At 38.8% G+C, this 17,861-nt stretch overlaps 1 protein-coding gene across 1 annotated transcript in view; it reads left to right on the forward strand.

Moving 5' to 3' along the window:
- Positions 1 to 898: 898 nt before the first annotated feature.
- LOC106055937 (brain-specific angiogenesis inhibitor 1-associated protein 2-like protein 1) overlaps positions 899 to 17,861 on the forward strand; it is a 59,747-nt gene continuing 42,784 nt past the window's right edge. Inside the window, exons 1-4 of the mRNA XM_056020157.1 lie at positions 899 to 1,229; positions 13,395 to 13,470; positions 15,905 to 15,997; positions 16,712 to 16,773. Of these exons, the coding sequence (XP_055876132.1) occupies positions 1,182 to 1,229; positions 13,395 to 13,470; positions 15,905 to 15,997; positions 16,712 to 16,773 (279 nt within the window). The 5' untranslated portion in view covers positions 899 to 1,181. The remainder of the gene's footprint in view (positions 1,230 to 13,394; positions 13,471 to 15,904; positions 15,998 to 16,711; positions 16,774 to 17,861) is intronic.

Genomic DNA, 17,861 nt, shown 5'->3' on the forward strand with positions numbered 1-17,861 from the left:
TGCTAGTTACTCTGACACAACTAAAACCAAGATTTGTTACTCTGACACAACTAAAACCAAGATTTGATAGTTACTCTGACACAACTAATACCAAGATTTGTTACTCTGACACAACTAAAACCAAGATTTGTTACTCTGACACAACTAAAACCAAGATTTGTTACTCTGACACAACTAAATCCAAGATTTGTTACTCTGACACAACTAAAACCAAGATTTGTTACTCTGACACAACTAAAACCAAGATTTGCTAGTTACTCTGACACAACTAAAACCAAGGTTTGCTAGTTATTCTGACACAACTAAAACCAAGATTTGCTAGTTATTCTGACACAACTAAAACCAAGGTTTGCTAGTTATTCTGACACAACTAAATCCAAGATTTGTTACTCTGACACAACTAAAACCAAGATTTGTTACTCTGACACAACTAAAACCAAGATTTGTTACTCTGACACAACTAAAACCAAGATTTGTTACTCTGACACAACTAAAACCAAGATTTGTTACTCTGACACAACTAAAACAAGGATTTGTTACTCTGACACAACTAAAACCAAGATTTGTTACTCTGACACAACTAAAACCAAGATTTATTACTCTGACACAACTAAAACCAAGATTTGTTACTCTGACACAACTAAAACCAAGATTTGTTACTCTGACACAACTAAAACCAAGATTTGTTACTCTGACACAACTAAATCCAAGATTTGTTACTCTGACACAACTAAAACCAAGATTTGTTACTCTGACACAACTAAATCCAAGATTTGTTACTCTGACACAACTAAAACCAAGATTTGTTCCATCATGTCATCTTGACTTTGACTGAAATAGTTTTACCGCTGTCAGTGACACCCACTGTAGTTGTCAGCACGGTATAATTTCTATAATTGCCCGCCGCGGAAACGTCAATAAATAGCCTGTTGTCATAGATTTTTGTCTCTCTCCTTCGTGACAATTTCTGTCAGCCTGTCAGTGACATACGCCATGTTTGTTTCTGGCTCTACGCCCAATCGTCGTCTTGTCAGGACTGACTTTCAATGAAATTCAGACTTATCGCTTAAGAGGCACTTTACTTCCGAACTGGTCGTAATATGTTCTGTCCACTGACCTCAAGCCTGATCTATTAGTTGAACTGTGTGTGTAGTTGTGCTCTGGTCAGAAGAGGAGGAATAATGAAAACTACAGAGGAAGCACATTACTTAACGGAGAATATCTACAAGGTAGGGCATATGTCGCCTGTATACTTTTAATTAGAATATCTACAAGGTAGGGCATATGTCGCCTGTATACTTTTAAGTAGAATATCTACAAGGTAGGGCATATGTCGCCTGTATAATTTTAAGTAGAATATCTACAAGGTAGGGCATATGTTGCCTGTATAATTTTAAGTAGAATATCTACAAGGTAGGGCATATGTCGCCTGTATAATTTTAAGTAGAATATCTACAAGGTAGGGCATATGTCGCCTGTATAATTTTAAGTAGAATATCTACAAGGTAGGGCGTATGTCGCCTGTATAATTTTAAGTAGAATATCTACAAGGTAGGGCGTATGTCGCCTGTATAATTTAAGTAGAATATCTACAAGGTAGGGCATATGTCGCCTGTATACTTTTAATTAAAATATCTACAAGGTAGGGCATATGTCGCCTGTATACTTTTAATTAAAATATCTACAAGGTAGGGCATATGTCGCCTGTATACTTTTAATTAAAATATCTACAAGGTAGGGCATATGTCGCCTGTATACTTTTAATTAAAATATCTACAAGGTAGGGCATATGTCGCCTGTATACTTTTAATTAAAATATCTACAAGGTAGGGCATATGTCGCCTGTATACTTTTAATTAAAATATCTACAAGGTAGGGCATATGTCGCCTGTATACTTTTAATTAAAATATCTACAAGGTAGGGCATATGTCGCCTGTATACTTTTAATTAAAATATCTACAAGGTAGGGCATATGTCGCCTGTATACTTTTAATTAAAATATCTACAAGGTAGGTTGTTTGTCGACTGTATAATTTTAAGTAGAATATCTACAAGGTAGGGCATATGTTGCCTGTATAATTTTAAGTAGAATATCTACAAGGTAGGGCATATGTCGCCTGTATAATTTTAAGTAGAATATCTACAAGGTAGGGCATATGTCGCCTGTATAATTTTAAGTAGAATATCTACAAGGTAGGGCGTATGTCGCCTGTATAATTTTAAGTAGAATATCTACAAGGTAGGGCGTATGTCGCCTGTATAATTTAAGTAGAATATCTACAAGGTAGGGCATATGTCGCCTGAATACTTTTAATTAAAATATCTACAAGGTAGGGCATATGTCGCCTGTATACTTTTAATTAAAATATCTACAAGGTAGGGCATATGTCGCCTGTATAATTTTAATTAAAATATCTACAAGGTAGGGCATATGTCGCCTGTATACTTTTAATTAAAATATCTACAAGGTAGGGCATATGTCGCCTGTATACTTTTAATTAAAATATCTACAAGGTAGGGCATATGTCGCCTGTATACTTTTAATTAAAATATCTACAAGGTAGGGCATATGTCGCATGTATACTTTTAATTAAAATATCTACAAGGTAGGGCATATGTCGCCTGTATACTTTTAATTAAAATATCTACAAGGTAGGGCATATGTCGCCTGTATACTTTTAATTAAAATATCTACAAGGTAGGGCATATGTCGCCTGTATACTTTTAATTAAAATATCTACAAGGTAGGTTGTTTGTCGACTGTATAATTTTAAGTAGAATATCTACAAGGTAGGTTGCTTGTTGACTGTGTAGTTAAACTACTGAAGTAGAACAGCCACAGATAGGGCGTATGTCGACTGTGTAGTCTAAATTAAATTAAGAAACTAATTTAGCACTATTTCCAGATGATAACACTAATATTTAGAACATAAAAAAGAGAATTAGATGAATTACAGAAATGAGAATAAATTGGACATTTCTTTCCACCAAGAAAATTATTTTTACGAGTTACAAAAAAAACAAACAAATTCTTATTCCGTGGCGCGGTGGCTGAGAGGTAATGCAATGAGCTTCCGACCCGGAGGTCCCAGGATTCTTAATCTCCGGATCTTTGGTCGCCTCTGAGTCCATCCAGCTCTAATGAGTACCTGACATTAGTTGGGAAAAAGTAAAGGCGGTTGGTCGTTGTGCTGGCCACACGACACCTCTCGTTAATCGTGGGCCCTATAGATTGCAAAATCTGAAAGGGGAACCATTCCTAGTAAACAAGTTGCACAGACCTAATACTCACAATATTTGGGTGTTATAATAAATGAAAAGTTGTCATGTCAAATTAATGGCATTATTAGTAAATCAACATACAACTAAAATGCTATTCAGCCTTGGTTAGCATTAATATTAAAATATGTGCCCTCTGTTTGGGATCCGTTGGGGCCTATAGATCTCCATTGTATTTCTTATATGTTAGGAAAAAGCTCGTACAAGTGCTCCTTCTTTCCAAGTGCTATTTGAGCATGAAGTAGGTTGCCTGAATCAGCCAGGAAAACCAATCTGAAAGTTTTCTGAGACTTGATTTATGAAAGTTGTCTGAGAGTTGATTTATGAAATTTGTCTGAGAGTTGATTTGTCAGAATTGTGTGAGTGTTCATCTGTGACAATGGCTTCAGTTCATTTACTTGCACTTTGTGACAGTGTCAGTGACACAGTAAGCGCTAAAATAACTCCAGGGTTGAAAACAATTTGTTTAAAACTTCGATTAAACTATTTACTAATATTATGCCTACAGCAAAGAAAAGGACTCAGTGCTATTGTGCTGTCAAGAAAAAGTTAACAAAGAAAAAAATCGATTCTGAAATTCATCTTGAGATCCTCTATGACCTACGGTGTAATCCTGTCTAATGTGATCCTCTATGACCTACGGCGTAATCCTGTCTAATGTGATCCTCTATGACCTACGGCGTAATCCTGTCTAATGTGATCCTCTATGACCTACGGCGTAATCCTGTCTAATGTGATCCTCTATGACCTACGGTGTAAACCTGTCTAAGGTGATCCTCTATGACCTACGGTGTAAACCTGTCTAAGGTGATCCTCTATGACCTACTTTGTAAATTTGTCTAAGGTGATCCTCTATGACCTACTTTGTAAATTTGTCTAATGTGATCCTTCGTGACCTACTTTGTAATCCTATCTAACGTGATCCTCTATGACATACTGTATTTTCTTCTTTTCTGTGTTTTTTATCACTCAATGCACATTTTAAACAATTTCTCCAATAAATCATTTAAATTTTATTGTTCAATATTTTACATAAAATCTTTAATACGCGTATTTTGAAATAGTATTCTGAAATATTAATAATTATAGGCAATGTCATGCAATTAATTTTCACTTCTATCAAACATTATGATTCGGGGATACAATAGATGTTATGATATTTAAAGTTGTTGTAGTGTTTATATGTGTAATTAATTTGGTTATAAATAGATTTTAGTATAAATAATAATAATAAAGTTTAGCATAAAACAGGTCTCGTCTTTTTTTTCAAAAGCTCTTTGCTAATATAAACATGAAAGAAAAATCTTAAGAGATGATAGAAATATAGTTAAAAGATTATATTAAAAAATTTATTGTTTCAAATATTTTCATGAACCTCTAATAGGTTATAATAAATTTGCATCCCTTAATTAATGATGGAAATTCTATGATTAATTGGAACATTATAATGTTGGTAATTGGTGGCTATTCCATTTTAGCGGTGGTTGTCGGGTTCCTTTATTACTTGGTTCGCTAGGGGGTTACTTAAATAAAATAAGGGACTACTAGATTAAATTCAACTTGAACTTCAGATATCCAAGGAAATACACATAATACGTTAATATCCGATAGAGGACAAAAATGACAGCCACTCTCAAGAAATATATGTACATAAACATTAGTCCAGGTAAACAACTGGCTACCAATGTCTGTCTCTCCTACAAGGAAACACTCACATTCAAAGCCATCACGTGCAGACTATTCACATTCATGTCTGGGGGAAATAAACAAAGGGATATAACTCTTTTACATCAAAATAGAAACTAAGAAATAACACATTCACTCTCGCCATACCTGCCCCTGATAGTGGTGTTTGTGTTACTATGTGTGTATAAAAAAGAATTTTTAAATTTGTGGCGCTTTTCTAACTCAAAGTATCAAATATATCTTCATTTCGGGTTATAGAGTTCAATATATCTTCATTTCGGGTTATAGAGTTCAATATATCTTCATTTCGGGTTATAGAGTTACTGTCTCACGCTCGATTACATTGTTATGTATCTATATTTTACAGACAGTATCTTCGTTTATACAACAGGCGAACCGTTTCTTTCTCTTTACAAATTGACTTTTTAATGGAGGAAATGAAGTTTTTGTATTTTTATATCTATTTTGATGTATGAACAAATGTATGTTGTTACTCGATGATTCGATTGAATTTGACAAGAGTCTGACATATTTAGGATGTAGATCATGAGGTCTGAGAGAGATTGTTTACTTGGTGAATGCCATTACGTACTGCTCTAAAAGAAACCACGACCCCGCAAAAATTAAAGGGAACTGATTGACCCCTCTAGAAGTCACGTGAATTATCGGGATCGGATGATTAAGTTTTGTGTTTGTGTTTATCAGGTTTCCAAGTCTAATTTAAAAATCTAAATGTATTACAAACATCGAATGGCGTATCGTTTCCTGTACATTCCTAACCTAACCCTAACTACCAATGGACCACTCCCACTACTCACGTGTACATACCGTTGACACACAATCAGGCTAACCGTTGAGAACCTGTAGAACATTGGAACACCTCTGTAGAACATTGTAACAGCTCTGTAGAACATTGGAACACCTCTGTAGAACATTGGAACACCTCTGTAGAACATTGGAACACCTCTGTAGAACATTGGAACACCTCTGTAGAACATTGGAACACCTCTGTAGAACATTGGAACACCTCTGTAGAACATTGGAACACCTCTGTAGAACATTGGAACACCTCTGTAGAACATTGGAACACCTCTGTAGAACATTGGAACACCTCTGTAGAACATTGGAACACCTCTGTAGAACATTGGAACACCTCTGTAGAACATTGGAACACCTCTGTAGAACATTGGAACACCTCTGTAGAACATTGGAACACCTCTGTAGAACATTGGAACACCTCTCAGTCTAAACTGTAGTCAATGGGAGCAATGAAAGACCACGCATGAGGCAGAGGCGTGTCCGGAGTGAGAAGATAGTGAGAAGGGAGGGTAATTTCATAGAGAATAAAATAAAATATTTTACCTCCCTTATATCAACATACTTCATCTAAATTCGCGCTAAGGTTCATCCGAAGTTCATCGTGAACAAAAATACAAAAGTCTCAAATTATTTCAACACTTCATTTGAGTGCACTACTAAAGTAAAATTATAGACATGGTAGAATAGAGTGTGGTGCATTTGCTTTTCCTGGCGGTCTATTTAAAGCTCAGCTCTCAGACATTTTATTTGTTTCTATGAGACGGAATATGAGACAGAACAGATGGAACGACTGGACAGACAGAACAGAGAGGACAGACTGGACAGACAGAACAGAGAGGACAGACTGGAGAGACTGGACAGACAGAACAGATGGAACGACTGGACAGACTGGACAGACTGGACAGAGAGGACAGACTGGAGAGACTGGACAGACAGAATAGATGGAACGACTGGACAGACAGAACAGACTGGACAGACTGGACAGACAGAAAAGAGAGGACAGACTGGAAAGACTGGACAGACAGAAAAGAGAGGACAGACTGGACAGACAGAACAGAGAGGACAGACTGGACAGACAGAACAGAGAGGACAGACTGGACAGACAGAACAGAGAGGACAGACTGGACAGACAGAACAGATGAAACGACTGGACAGACAGAACAGATGGAACGACTGGACAGACAGAACAGAGAGGACAGACTGGACAGACAGAACAGATGGAACGACTGGACAGACAGAACAGATGGAACGACTGGACAGACAGAACAGAGAGGACAGACTGGACAGACAGAACAGATGGAATGACTGGACAGACAGAACAGAGAGGACAGACTGGACAGACAGAACAGATGGAACGACTGGACAGACAGAACAGAGAGGACAGACTGGACAGACAGAACAGATGGAACGACTGGACAGACAGAACAGAGAGGACAGACTGGACAGACAGAACAGATGGAACGACTGGACAGACAGTACAGATGGAACGACTGGACAGACAGAACAGATGGTACAGAGAGGAAAGACTGGACAGACAGAACAGATGGAACGACTGGACAGACAGAACAGAGAGGAGAGACTGGACAGACAGAACAGATGAAACGACTGGACAGACAGAAAAGAAAGGAGAGACTGGACAGACAGAACAGATGGAACGACTGGACAGACAGAAAAGAGAGGAGAGACTGGACAGACAGAACAGATGGAACGACTGGACAGACAGAAAAGAGAGGAGAGACTGGACAGACAGAACAGAGAGGAGAGACTGGACAGACAGAACAGATGGAACGACTGGACAGACAGAATAGAGAGGACAGACTGGACAGACAGAACAGAGAGGACAGACTGGAGAGACTGGACAGACAGAATAGATGGAACGACTGGACAGACAGAATAGACTGGACAGACTGGACAGACAGAAAAGAGAGGACAGACTGGACAGACAGAACAGATGGAACGACTGGACAGACAGAACAGAGAGGAGAGACTGGACAGACAGAACAGATGGAACGACTGGACAGACAGAAAAGAGAAGAGAGACTGGACAGACAGAACAGATGGAACGACTGGACAGACAGAAAAGAGAGGAGAGACTGGACAGACAGAACAGAGAGGACAGACTGGAGAGACTAGACAGACAGAATAGATGGAACGACTGAACAGACAGAACAGACTGGACAGACTGGACAGACAGAAAAGAGAGGACAGACTGGACAGACAGAAAAGAGAGGACAGACTGGACAGACAGAAAAGAGAGGACAGACTAGACAGACTGGACAGACAGAACAGAGAGGACAGACTGGACAGACTGGACAGACTGGAAAGACAGAACAGAGAGGACAGACTGGACAGACTGTACAAACAGAACAGAGAGGACAGACTGGACAGACAGAACAGAGGGAACGACTGGACAGACAAAACAGATTGGACAGACTGGACAGACAGAAAAGAGAGGACAGACTGGACAGACTGGACAGACAGAACAGAGAGGACAGACTGGACAGACAGAACAGAGAGGACAGACTGGACAGACAGAACAGAGAGGACAGACTGGACAGACAGAACAGAGAGGACAGACTGGACAGACTGTACAAACAGAACAGAGAGGACATACTGGACAGACAGAACAGAGAGGACAGACTGGACAGACAGAACAGAGAGGACAGACTGGACAGACTGGACAGACAGAACAGAGAGGACAGACTGGACAGACTGGACAGACAGAACAGAGAGGACAGACTGGACAGACAGAACAGAGAGGACAGACTGGACAGAGAGGACAGATGGAATGACTGGACAGACTGGACAGAGAGAACAGATGGAATGACTGGACAGACTGGACAGAGAGGACAGATGGAACGACTGGACAGACTGGACAGAGAGGACAGATGGAACGACTGGACAGACAAAACAGACTGGACAGACAGGACAGACTGGCCAGGCTGAAGAGACATCGGAAGTGCAGTACAAAATGTTTTATTGCCTAGAGGCTAAAGCAATAATAGTGAGTTGCTTTTTTAACCGGCTTCAAAGGATTGCTGATGCACACGTTTTATAAAAGCAAGATTTATTTTCAGCATAGCAGATAGCATTGATCAAATCTTGAAGAAAAGTTAATTAGTCATTTGGCGAATAAAAAAAAATAAGAAAAGAAAAATGAAAAAATAAACAACACAAAAACTTGTAAGCCATTCACTTAAGACATTTTGTCGAGTTCCAACTCGTCCTAGTGTCGCTGATATCCAGCAGACAAAGACCAACCCCCTACTGGGAGGAATATTTAATAGCAGGAAACGAAAATAGATCAAAGCTTCGAGTTTATCTCTGTTGCTTCATCGCTAATGTTTGCGTCTTTCTCTCCACCCCCTTTTTTTGTTTTAAAGTTCACTAACGTTTAATTGTGTACCTTGACAACATCGTTTCTTGACTGAACAAGCTTTGATTTTTAATTGACTTTTTTGGTTTTGGAGATCTCATGCCAAACCGGAAACATACATTTAAAAATGCGATCAGTTTGAGTGAAAAGTTAACTTTTTAATATAACCCTACTATTTTAGTACAATGTAAGAGTTGGCAGATTCTTATAATATGTTAGTAGCCTATGATTTCAGTACAATGTAAAAGTTGGCAGGTTCCTATACTATGTTAGTAGCCTATGATTTCAGTACAATGTAAAAGTTGGTAGGTTCTTATACTATGTTAGTAGCCTATGATTTCAGTACAATGTAAAAGTTGGCAGGTTCCTATACTATGTTAGTAGCCTGTGATTTCAGTACAATTTAAAAGTTGGCAGGTTCCTATACTATGTTAGTAGCCTATGATTTCAGTACAATGTAAAAGTTGGCAGGTTCCTATACTCTACATGTAGGCTGTGTACAAAGTATGTGATTTATCGCGTTCTCTGGACCGAGTGTTCTGATTGTATTCCAATATGGAAACTACTTTACTAGAGACCAATCTATATTCGTACATTGGGATGTAAGCCTAATGAACGATCATGGCATAGGTTCAAATGAAAACATCAAGTCGTGTCACGTTCAAATCGTGACAGGTTCAAGTCACATTGTGCTGAAGTGACAAAATCAAATCATGTCACGCTGAAGTCACGTCAGCTCCATATATATTGTTATAACCCTATTCGCGACGCAAAAGGGTTAACTGTGTGTGATCAGCTGACATATATGACACAGGCCAGTAATACAGTTTAGCGTGCTATATTGAAAGGCAATGGACAGTACTGGCATGAACTTTGCACGTGAATAGCGTCCGTGTTATGGTCATCTGATCATAAGCCTGCGCAGACCAGACACAGTGTGTAGGAAAGCGGCAGTTCAAGACCGGAGAGCGTTGAGACCGGGACTGTTAGTCAGCCATGAAGTCGGTCCTGGTGCAGTCCTCCAGTGAAACGTACGAGTCCAGGAAGAGACAGTAGAGTTATGAGTTTAGTACAGTGATATACGGTCTAACGTTGTAGCAGTTATTTGTGTTGCCAATTGTGTCGTATTGGCTGTTTGATTTGACCAGTATTAAAGTATCAGATTATTCGGAGCCTTGTTGTCAAGTTCTTGATGTGTTGATGTGTTCTGTTGTGGTTAGCAGTGTTTACAGAACGCATGAGTGTGACAAACCGTTTTAGCTCACTCAAGGTATCACTCAGGTCTCAGCATTTAATTAATTTATTTACACGCTATTAATCATCAATTGTACTAATTTAGCGATCAAGCACTAAAAACATCACCACCACCCCTCCAATCCAACCACTACCTCCCTAGGCACCGTCGTCGCACCTTGACACGGGCCACACTAGACTCTTGACAAGGGTACACTCACCCTATCTATCTTAACAAACATCCGTTGACCCCCCCCCCTTAGGGAGCAGCTGGTCACTTCAAAAGAGGACCACTCAACTCAGCCCCTTGGGCAGCAATCTTCCCGATCGTCTAGCGCTAGCCTTTATCAAGGTATAATCTTCCTTGATCTGTCCGAGCTCTGATAATCCCCCCCTTCTTATGCTCTGACCACCTGGGCGAACTTCCTGGACTTTCAATTCGCGCCTTCGCGCAATGTCTATCTCCCGGAAACCCTCGTCACGGTCTAGACCACCTTTGCACTTATCTCCCGCCACCCCCCCTCTCCACGCGTATATGGACAGAACTTCATCGTCCGATCTCATTCTCACTGGAGAGCTGACAGGGAGCACATCTATCTCCTACTTGAGCTCTGGACTATTTTCATTCCCTTATTTCACTTTGGATTGGTGGTACGTAACTTAGTAAAGTGCTTGAGAACCATTTTAATTAGTGGTGTATATATTTGTGCATTTATTTATTACATTATTATTGTGTACATATTTGTGTATTTCTTATCATGGACAATGTAAGTAGATTACTGTATACTTATATTTTATATCATGACTTTTGTGGCTAAATGTTGAAGCCATCTAGACTAGGATTTATTAACAATTCTTACCACATATATTTAGCCCTTTAACTATTATCAATTTAACTCTAATATGTTAGCGCTCAGCACGAGCCTTCAATATATTATCATTGATTAATTCCTTGGCAGGGAATTATCAAAACACTTCTGTAAACATGTCTTATTATTGAGTATGTAATTACTTATGCGAGAGCATGGTCGAGTATCAGTCGTTGATCTCCCCTTCCCTTTCATCTCATTTATCTAAGCGATGTATGCACTTGCTATTCACCGTGACTGGTGAACATCACTTGTATAACTTATCATATGTCACTTATTACTGTTTGTTATTTCCCTTTATGGGAGTCACCATTATTATTGTTATCTCCCTTGATGGGACACTATATTCATTTGTTAGTTCCCAATGATATTTATGAAACTAGCTTATAGTTTCTCCACATCAGTCTGAAGATGTCCTTCACGGAAAGGCATCTACCTCCCAGTGTCATCATTATGGCTAAACCAATGCATACATCATATCGTTGCAGATTTATTTATAGGCTACATCCGCCTGAAATCTTAGCAACCTAAAGCTGATACCAGATTTCTTGGCACCTATCTGCAGATACCAGCCCACATTACTCTTCACTAGTGTCCAAGCAACAACGCTAGCCACAGACTCGTCACTGGCTTGACTGAATGGTAGCCGCAGCTGAGCTCTGCAGCTATACATCGTTGGATTGCACCCGGAGCCTGGATCCACCACGCCAGCCCACCAGCAGACAGCGTCAGCACCAGCCACACTCGTCTCATCAGTGCAACACCGGACCTAAAGCTAAGCAACCAGCCTAATGACAATCAGACCTAAAGCTAAGCAACCAGCCTAATGACACTCAGACCACATGGTTCTCATATCTAATGATGATAGTCTCCTACATGTATATACGCTAGATCCCATTCTAGCAACTGTACAGCATTTCACCTTTTAATTATCTTATTCTGTATAATAAACTGTACATAAGTTTACATTATAGTATTTGTTGCCTGCATTATAACGCTGTGCTTGTAGTTTATATGTGCAAGTGTAGGTTCTCAAACTATAAAATCCCCTAGAAACCCAAAACGGCCAAATTTCAATCCAACTTGTCACGCTGAGTAGGAGAGAGAATCGTAACAATATGATATATATATATATCACGTGACTTTATACTTTAGCAACTCTTTACAGACATTTTTTTTACCAGTCTCTGATGCAAAGATTTATGCAGCATGAATGTATGGGGGTGTGTAGGGGGGAGTTGTGTGCAGGAAAGCGCTCCCAGGGTGGTCAATACAAGCGCTACAAAGACACTCTCAAGAGCTCCTTCAAGGAATGCGATATCGACATTCACGGCTGGGAAGCACTAGCTCTCGATCGCTCCTCATGGCGTGAAGCTGTGAGTCTCGGAGTCTCAAGATTTGAAGCAAGAAGAGTGGCCAGGGTGAAAGAGCGCCGAACCAACAAAAAGCTTAGAGAAGAAGGAGGCCTTTCTGCAACTGATCAAACCCACCCATGCCACGTATGCGGCTAGCTTTTAAAAGCGAGTATTAAACTGTACAGTCACCTTCGAGTCCATCGGAAATGAGAAATGTGTTCATCTTCGACCACGAAGGAGGAGCTATACTCTATATAATATGATCTAACATAACTTGATCTAACATAACTTGATCTAACTCTTTTGTTTCTTTGTTTGTTGTATTACTTTCTATAACTATGACGTAATAGTCCAAACTTCGTGCAGAGCTCGTACTAGGAACTAAAACGACGATAGTCCAAAGCGAATACTCTACAAACACAGCCAGCTATCCTTGGTTGTGATATAGAAAAGACTAGAACATTTATTCCTAAGATTGTCTGTCAGTCACGTACTCATTTATTATACAAATGGCTAATATGGCGTGTCTTCGTGTCCGAAAATTAATGTGGAGTGTAGTCTGTTACGTGGTTACACAGTCCCAGCTGAGACCTACATATTTTGCCACATACAGCGCAGACATAACCATTGTCCGCCGTCTAGTAATTTCTAGGTCTAAGGCTTTGGAAATGACAATATGGAAGAGAGTACCAATAATAATGACGATTTGTGCTTATTTAGACTTATTGAAGATGCTTGAAAAGTCAAATGATATTTTAACTTTGGTTTCTTTGCAGAATTTATCCAGCAAGTTCAACCCTCTGACCAAACAGGTTCTTATCAATGCCAAGTCCTATCACAAAGCTTTACTCGGTAATTAGTGGAGTCCATCTTTTTGTATTCATAATCCATCGACATTTTGTATTTAAAACAAAGAAGCACTAATAAATAAAGGCTGAAGCCAATCCTTAGCTTGTATTGACCATATCCAACATAATCCACACCCAACAATACAACTCTGCAAAGTCTAAACAATAACTTATAGTATAAACATTCAGTGTCGTTATGAAATGTAAAGAATGACCATTTCACTGAACTTTGAACGAAGTAGTTTTGAAATCATTGAACAAAAACAAACACCGAACGATTATTTTTCCAAAGTCAAAGGATGTCAAAAGAAATATTTCAGAGGATGATAACAAGAATTAATGAGATGTCAAGTTTCAATGACATCTATAATCTGTACAACAGTACAAGAAGTCTTAAAGCTAGTTCAGTCCAAACAGAAAACATTTTTCAATTTTACAATCACACAGTTAATGCATATGTGTATGTCACAGATAAAATAAAATGGACTTAATTCCATTGAATGGGAATTTGTTAAACCTACAAAGCATGAACAGGTGGACATAGTTATCAGATGACCGGAAGTACCAGTGAAAGCGAGAACGAGTTAGAGATCAAGCAAGCTAGGAGTTAGAAGCCAACTTTGAAGCAGACTTATACAAACTTAAAGGCAGTAAGAACTAAGAAGTCAGTTGACTTAGAGACAGTCAGAAGTCAACAAACCTAACCGTGTATCTCTAGACATGGGTTATGTGTATGAGTAATATTAGTCTCCTGCTGTATATTTGGATGGGTCTTGCATATGTTGCTGTCACAGTATATCATTATAAATAAACATTGTGTCCAGGTACTGAAGAGTTCAGGTTGTTATGTTTGTCACACAAATACTTAATTGTAGGCACGGAGTTCTCTTTAGTATCTGGACCACACGCTACACACACGCTAGAAACGCCTACCTCATCCTATAAATGTTACACAAATATATTTGATTATGCATTATTACCACTGTAACTTTAACACAGATAATGTAATAAATTGATAAAATTTATTAAATGTATTTAATAATCTTTATTAATTTAAAATGACACCAGAATCTAGTCTTATAAAAGTTGTATCAACTCTTTCTGTCTGTAGGGTCAAAAGTTTGCATATTTGTGTTCTCCAATTTTCCATTCTCGGATCAAGTTCAAACTTTGCACACTTATTCATTGAACCTGACAAGACTTAAATCAATCCAAAAAGTTTATAAAATTAATTAATTGTTGGTAATTATTTCGTTTGATTTCGAAATAAGGAGAATAAATGCTACTTAATGAGATAAATATATATGGATTTAGTGCCTTATCACGTTTTGACAAGTTTTGTTCTCCCATTTCCCATTCTCGGATCAAGTTGAAACTTTGCATAATTATTCATAGTCGATAACAATACACGAATCAATCCAAAAATTAATGTATTCATTTTGTACTAATTAACACTGTTGCAGACTCCTTGGCCCACCAGGGAGGGCAAATACCACCCACTCAACAGGCTGTAAGTTTTCATCATGCTCTGGCTATAATTAAAAAAAAACAGAAATGGAAAAGTGGTTTCAGTGCTGGGACAGCTCCGAAAAAGCCCGTGGAGTCTGGGAGCGCATGAGGCGCCTTGACCGCATTTCCAGTGGTGAATGCTGTCAGGCCTGAGCAAGCTATTATAGCACAGTGCAGGACAGGCCATTGTTCTGTTGGCTCATATTTCTCACGGCTATGGCCCAATTTCGATTCACGGTGCCCCCGCTGCGGGGAGGAAGAGGAAACCGTGCCTCATATTCTGTTTGACTGCCCCAGACTTGCTGATCTCCGTCTCGACAGGTCTGGGAAAACAAAAATTCTCGACCTGTATGGCGACATTTACGCACTACGCAAGACAGCAGGGTTTCTGTCCAGGGCTTTTGCAAGAGAGGATTTGAGCCTCTCAAGCCCTCACTCTAATGGAGTTTGATGATGATGATGATGATGTACTAATTAATTAATTATGTTTTATGCAACAGAAAGAGAGTTAAATAGTAGCAATTTGCGGCTACTTCCTCTTAGATACAAGCTTTGGTTTAAAAAAAATATTCTTTATTCTATTGCTTGTTAAATAGTGTACAAGAATCTTTCTTGACCAATATGTCATGGACATTGTCCAAATATATGTCTTTCATTAAAATATGTCTTTGACTTTGTCCTGTATCTATCTTTTTAATAATCATGAACATCGCATATGTATCGTTCTGAAATTATGATATTCCATAGACATTGTCCAAGTTTTTTTTCTTAAGTAAATTTTGTCTTGGATACTTTCTGAACGCTGCTAAATAATGGAGTTATTGATCGTAGTGTCACTGAATATATATGTCAGTTAATGTCAGTATACATATGTACTAAGATATATTCTTTCTTTCATATGTTTCACAAAAAATATTATCCCCCATTAGCTACATCGTCTGCAGCCAGAGGTTACATAGAATCTATTGGAAAACTAGGTCACGACTGCAAGACTCATGCCAGCAGCGGTACCGAAGAAATTGGTAAGTCACTTTGGTCATCAGCGGTTTTTTAATTTGACCTTTTTGAGAAGTATACCCGAAAGTAATTTAAAAAATATTTTAGCGGTCCCCTAAAGGAGAAAAGCCGCTATTAGTTTTTGTATGGTCTATTTGTCCGTCCATCCCTCCGTCCGTCTCATTTAGATGACAACTAGAAAAGGTATTAAAAATCCATTATCATGTTATTTTAGATCTTGCAAAGTTCTGGAGAGGTAAGTCTTTAAAACAATAAGACTATTTCTTCAGTTGATAAATCTAACTTCGTTGGTGGATTTGCGCAAAGATCAACATGGAAAAACTCTTTATGGCTATTTTTATTTCCATTTATTAACTAATTTAATTAGTAAAATGCACATTCAAATGTTTTTTGTTTTGTTTCTTTAATCGTAGCGTTCCCACTAGTTGTAAGTCCATAGATGGAAAGTATATTTTTTTCACGCAGTGTCTTGACTTATCAATGTTTGAATGTTTCGCATGCTCCTTCAGAGTTGAAGATAATTTACCTCCTAGTGCAAACCTCCCGCATGACGAAGGGGGATGGCAGCGGGCAGAGCTGAACCCTGGACCATCGAGAAGTCCAAACGACAGTTCTAAGTCTCAGAACCTAAACTTCTCTACTTTTTGTTCGGTTATAAACAAATATGTTGTAAATATTGATCTATCTGCTCAAAACGTGTCACTTTTGTTTTTTACTAGGTCAGTCTATTTATAGAGTGGCGGAGGCGTACAAAGAAATTCAAATTAAATTTGAGGAATGTGTAAGTAGTGCCAAGTTACCTACATTATTGCTTGCTTTCCTGTCTAGTCTAGGTGTCCATTTTTAAGTTTTCAAAGTTCACTGAAAAAAACTCTTTCAATAAAAGGTGTGACGTGTGACTAAGTGACCAAAACCACTTGGCTAGCCATCAAGGGGTCTTGAGTTCAAACCCCAACTCGATCAGATGTTTGTGCTTACTGAGCACTCAATGGTAGCATGAAAATCTTCTCCCAGATGCCCCCCCTCCCTTCTCCCTTTCCACACTGGTCCACACCAACAGGACTACTTCGCTCTAAGCCAGTGATGCTCAACCTAATTCGACATGCGGGCCATTTTAACTTTCGACACGCGTGTCGCTGGCCACATCAACAAAAAGGTACCAAAAATGAAATCAAAATTCACCTGAGACGATTTGAAACTATTGGATCTAGTACTTACATTAAATAATGGGATATTTAAAGTCTATCATTTTTTACGCGTCTAAAAATGGCTTCATTTCTCTACTTAAAATACAACATTGTAGCTAGCTTTACCACCAACTTATTTTCTTGTCTCTTTTTGGTAAATATTCCCATCGACCCTCCAATCTCTAGGCCTAGTTTAACCAATCTTTGATATGCGGCTCAAACCAAGAAGGCCTTTATAATGCTGCTGTATATATTTTTGTTTTTGAAACAGTCAGACTTTCTTTACAAGACAAAAATGTTCCACAAAAAATATCCATTCACTTTTCCTGGTAGACTCCAGATTCAGTGTTCCATTTCATAAACTCATAAACGCACACTCGTTAAAAGTCATGGTACCAATCCACCAGAGAAAAAGTGAGGAAGGTAAAGATACATTTTCAACTTTATTGAAAGGGGGAGGATTTTCTAATTTTTGTGCCGACGTTTCGGCGGGCCGGATGGAACCACGTCGCGGCCGGTTCTGGCCCGCGGGCCGTGCTTTGGGCATGACTGCTCTAAGCTATGCGCTATACAAGTTGCGCTATACAAAAACAATCCGAAAATAAAACAGAAATTATGCTTTATTTATTTTATTTGTTTTGTTTTTGTATTTCAAAACTTTTACTGGTGGCGACCTTCACCC

This window comes from Biomphalaria glabrata, chromosome 2 (genome assembly GCF_947242115.1).
Source record: "Biomphalaria glabrata chromosome 2, xgBioGlab47.1, whole genome shotgun sequence".
Taxonomy (NCBI): domain Eukaryota; kingdom Metazoa; phylum Mollusca; class Gastropoda; family Planorbidae; genus Biomphalaria; species Biomphalaria glabrata.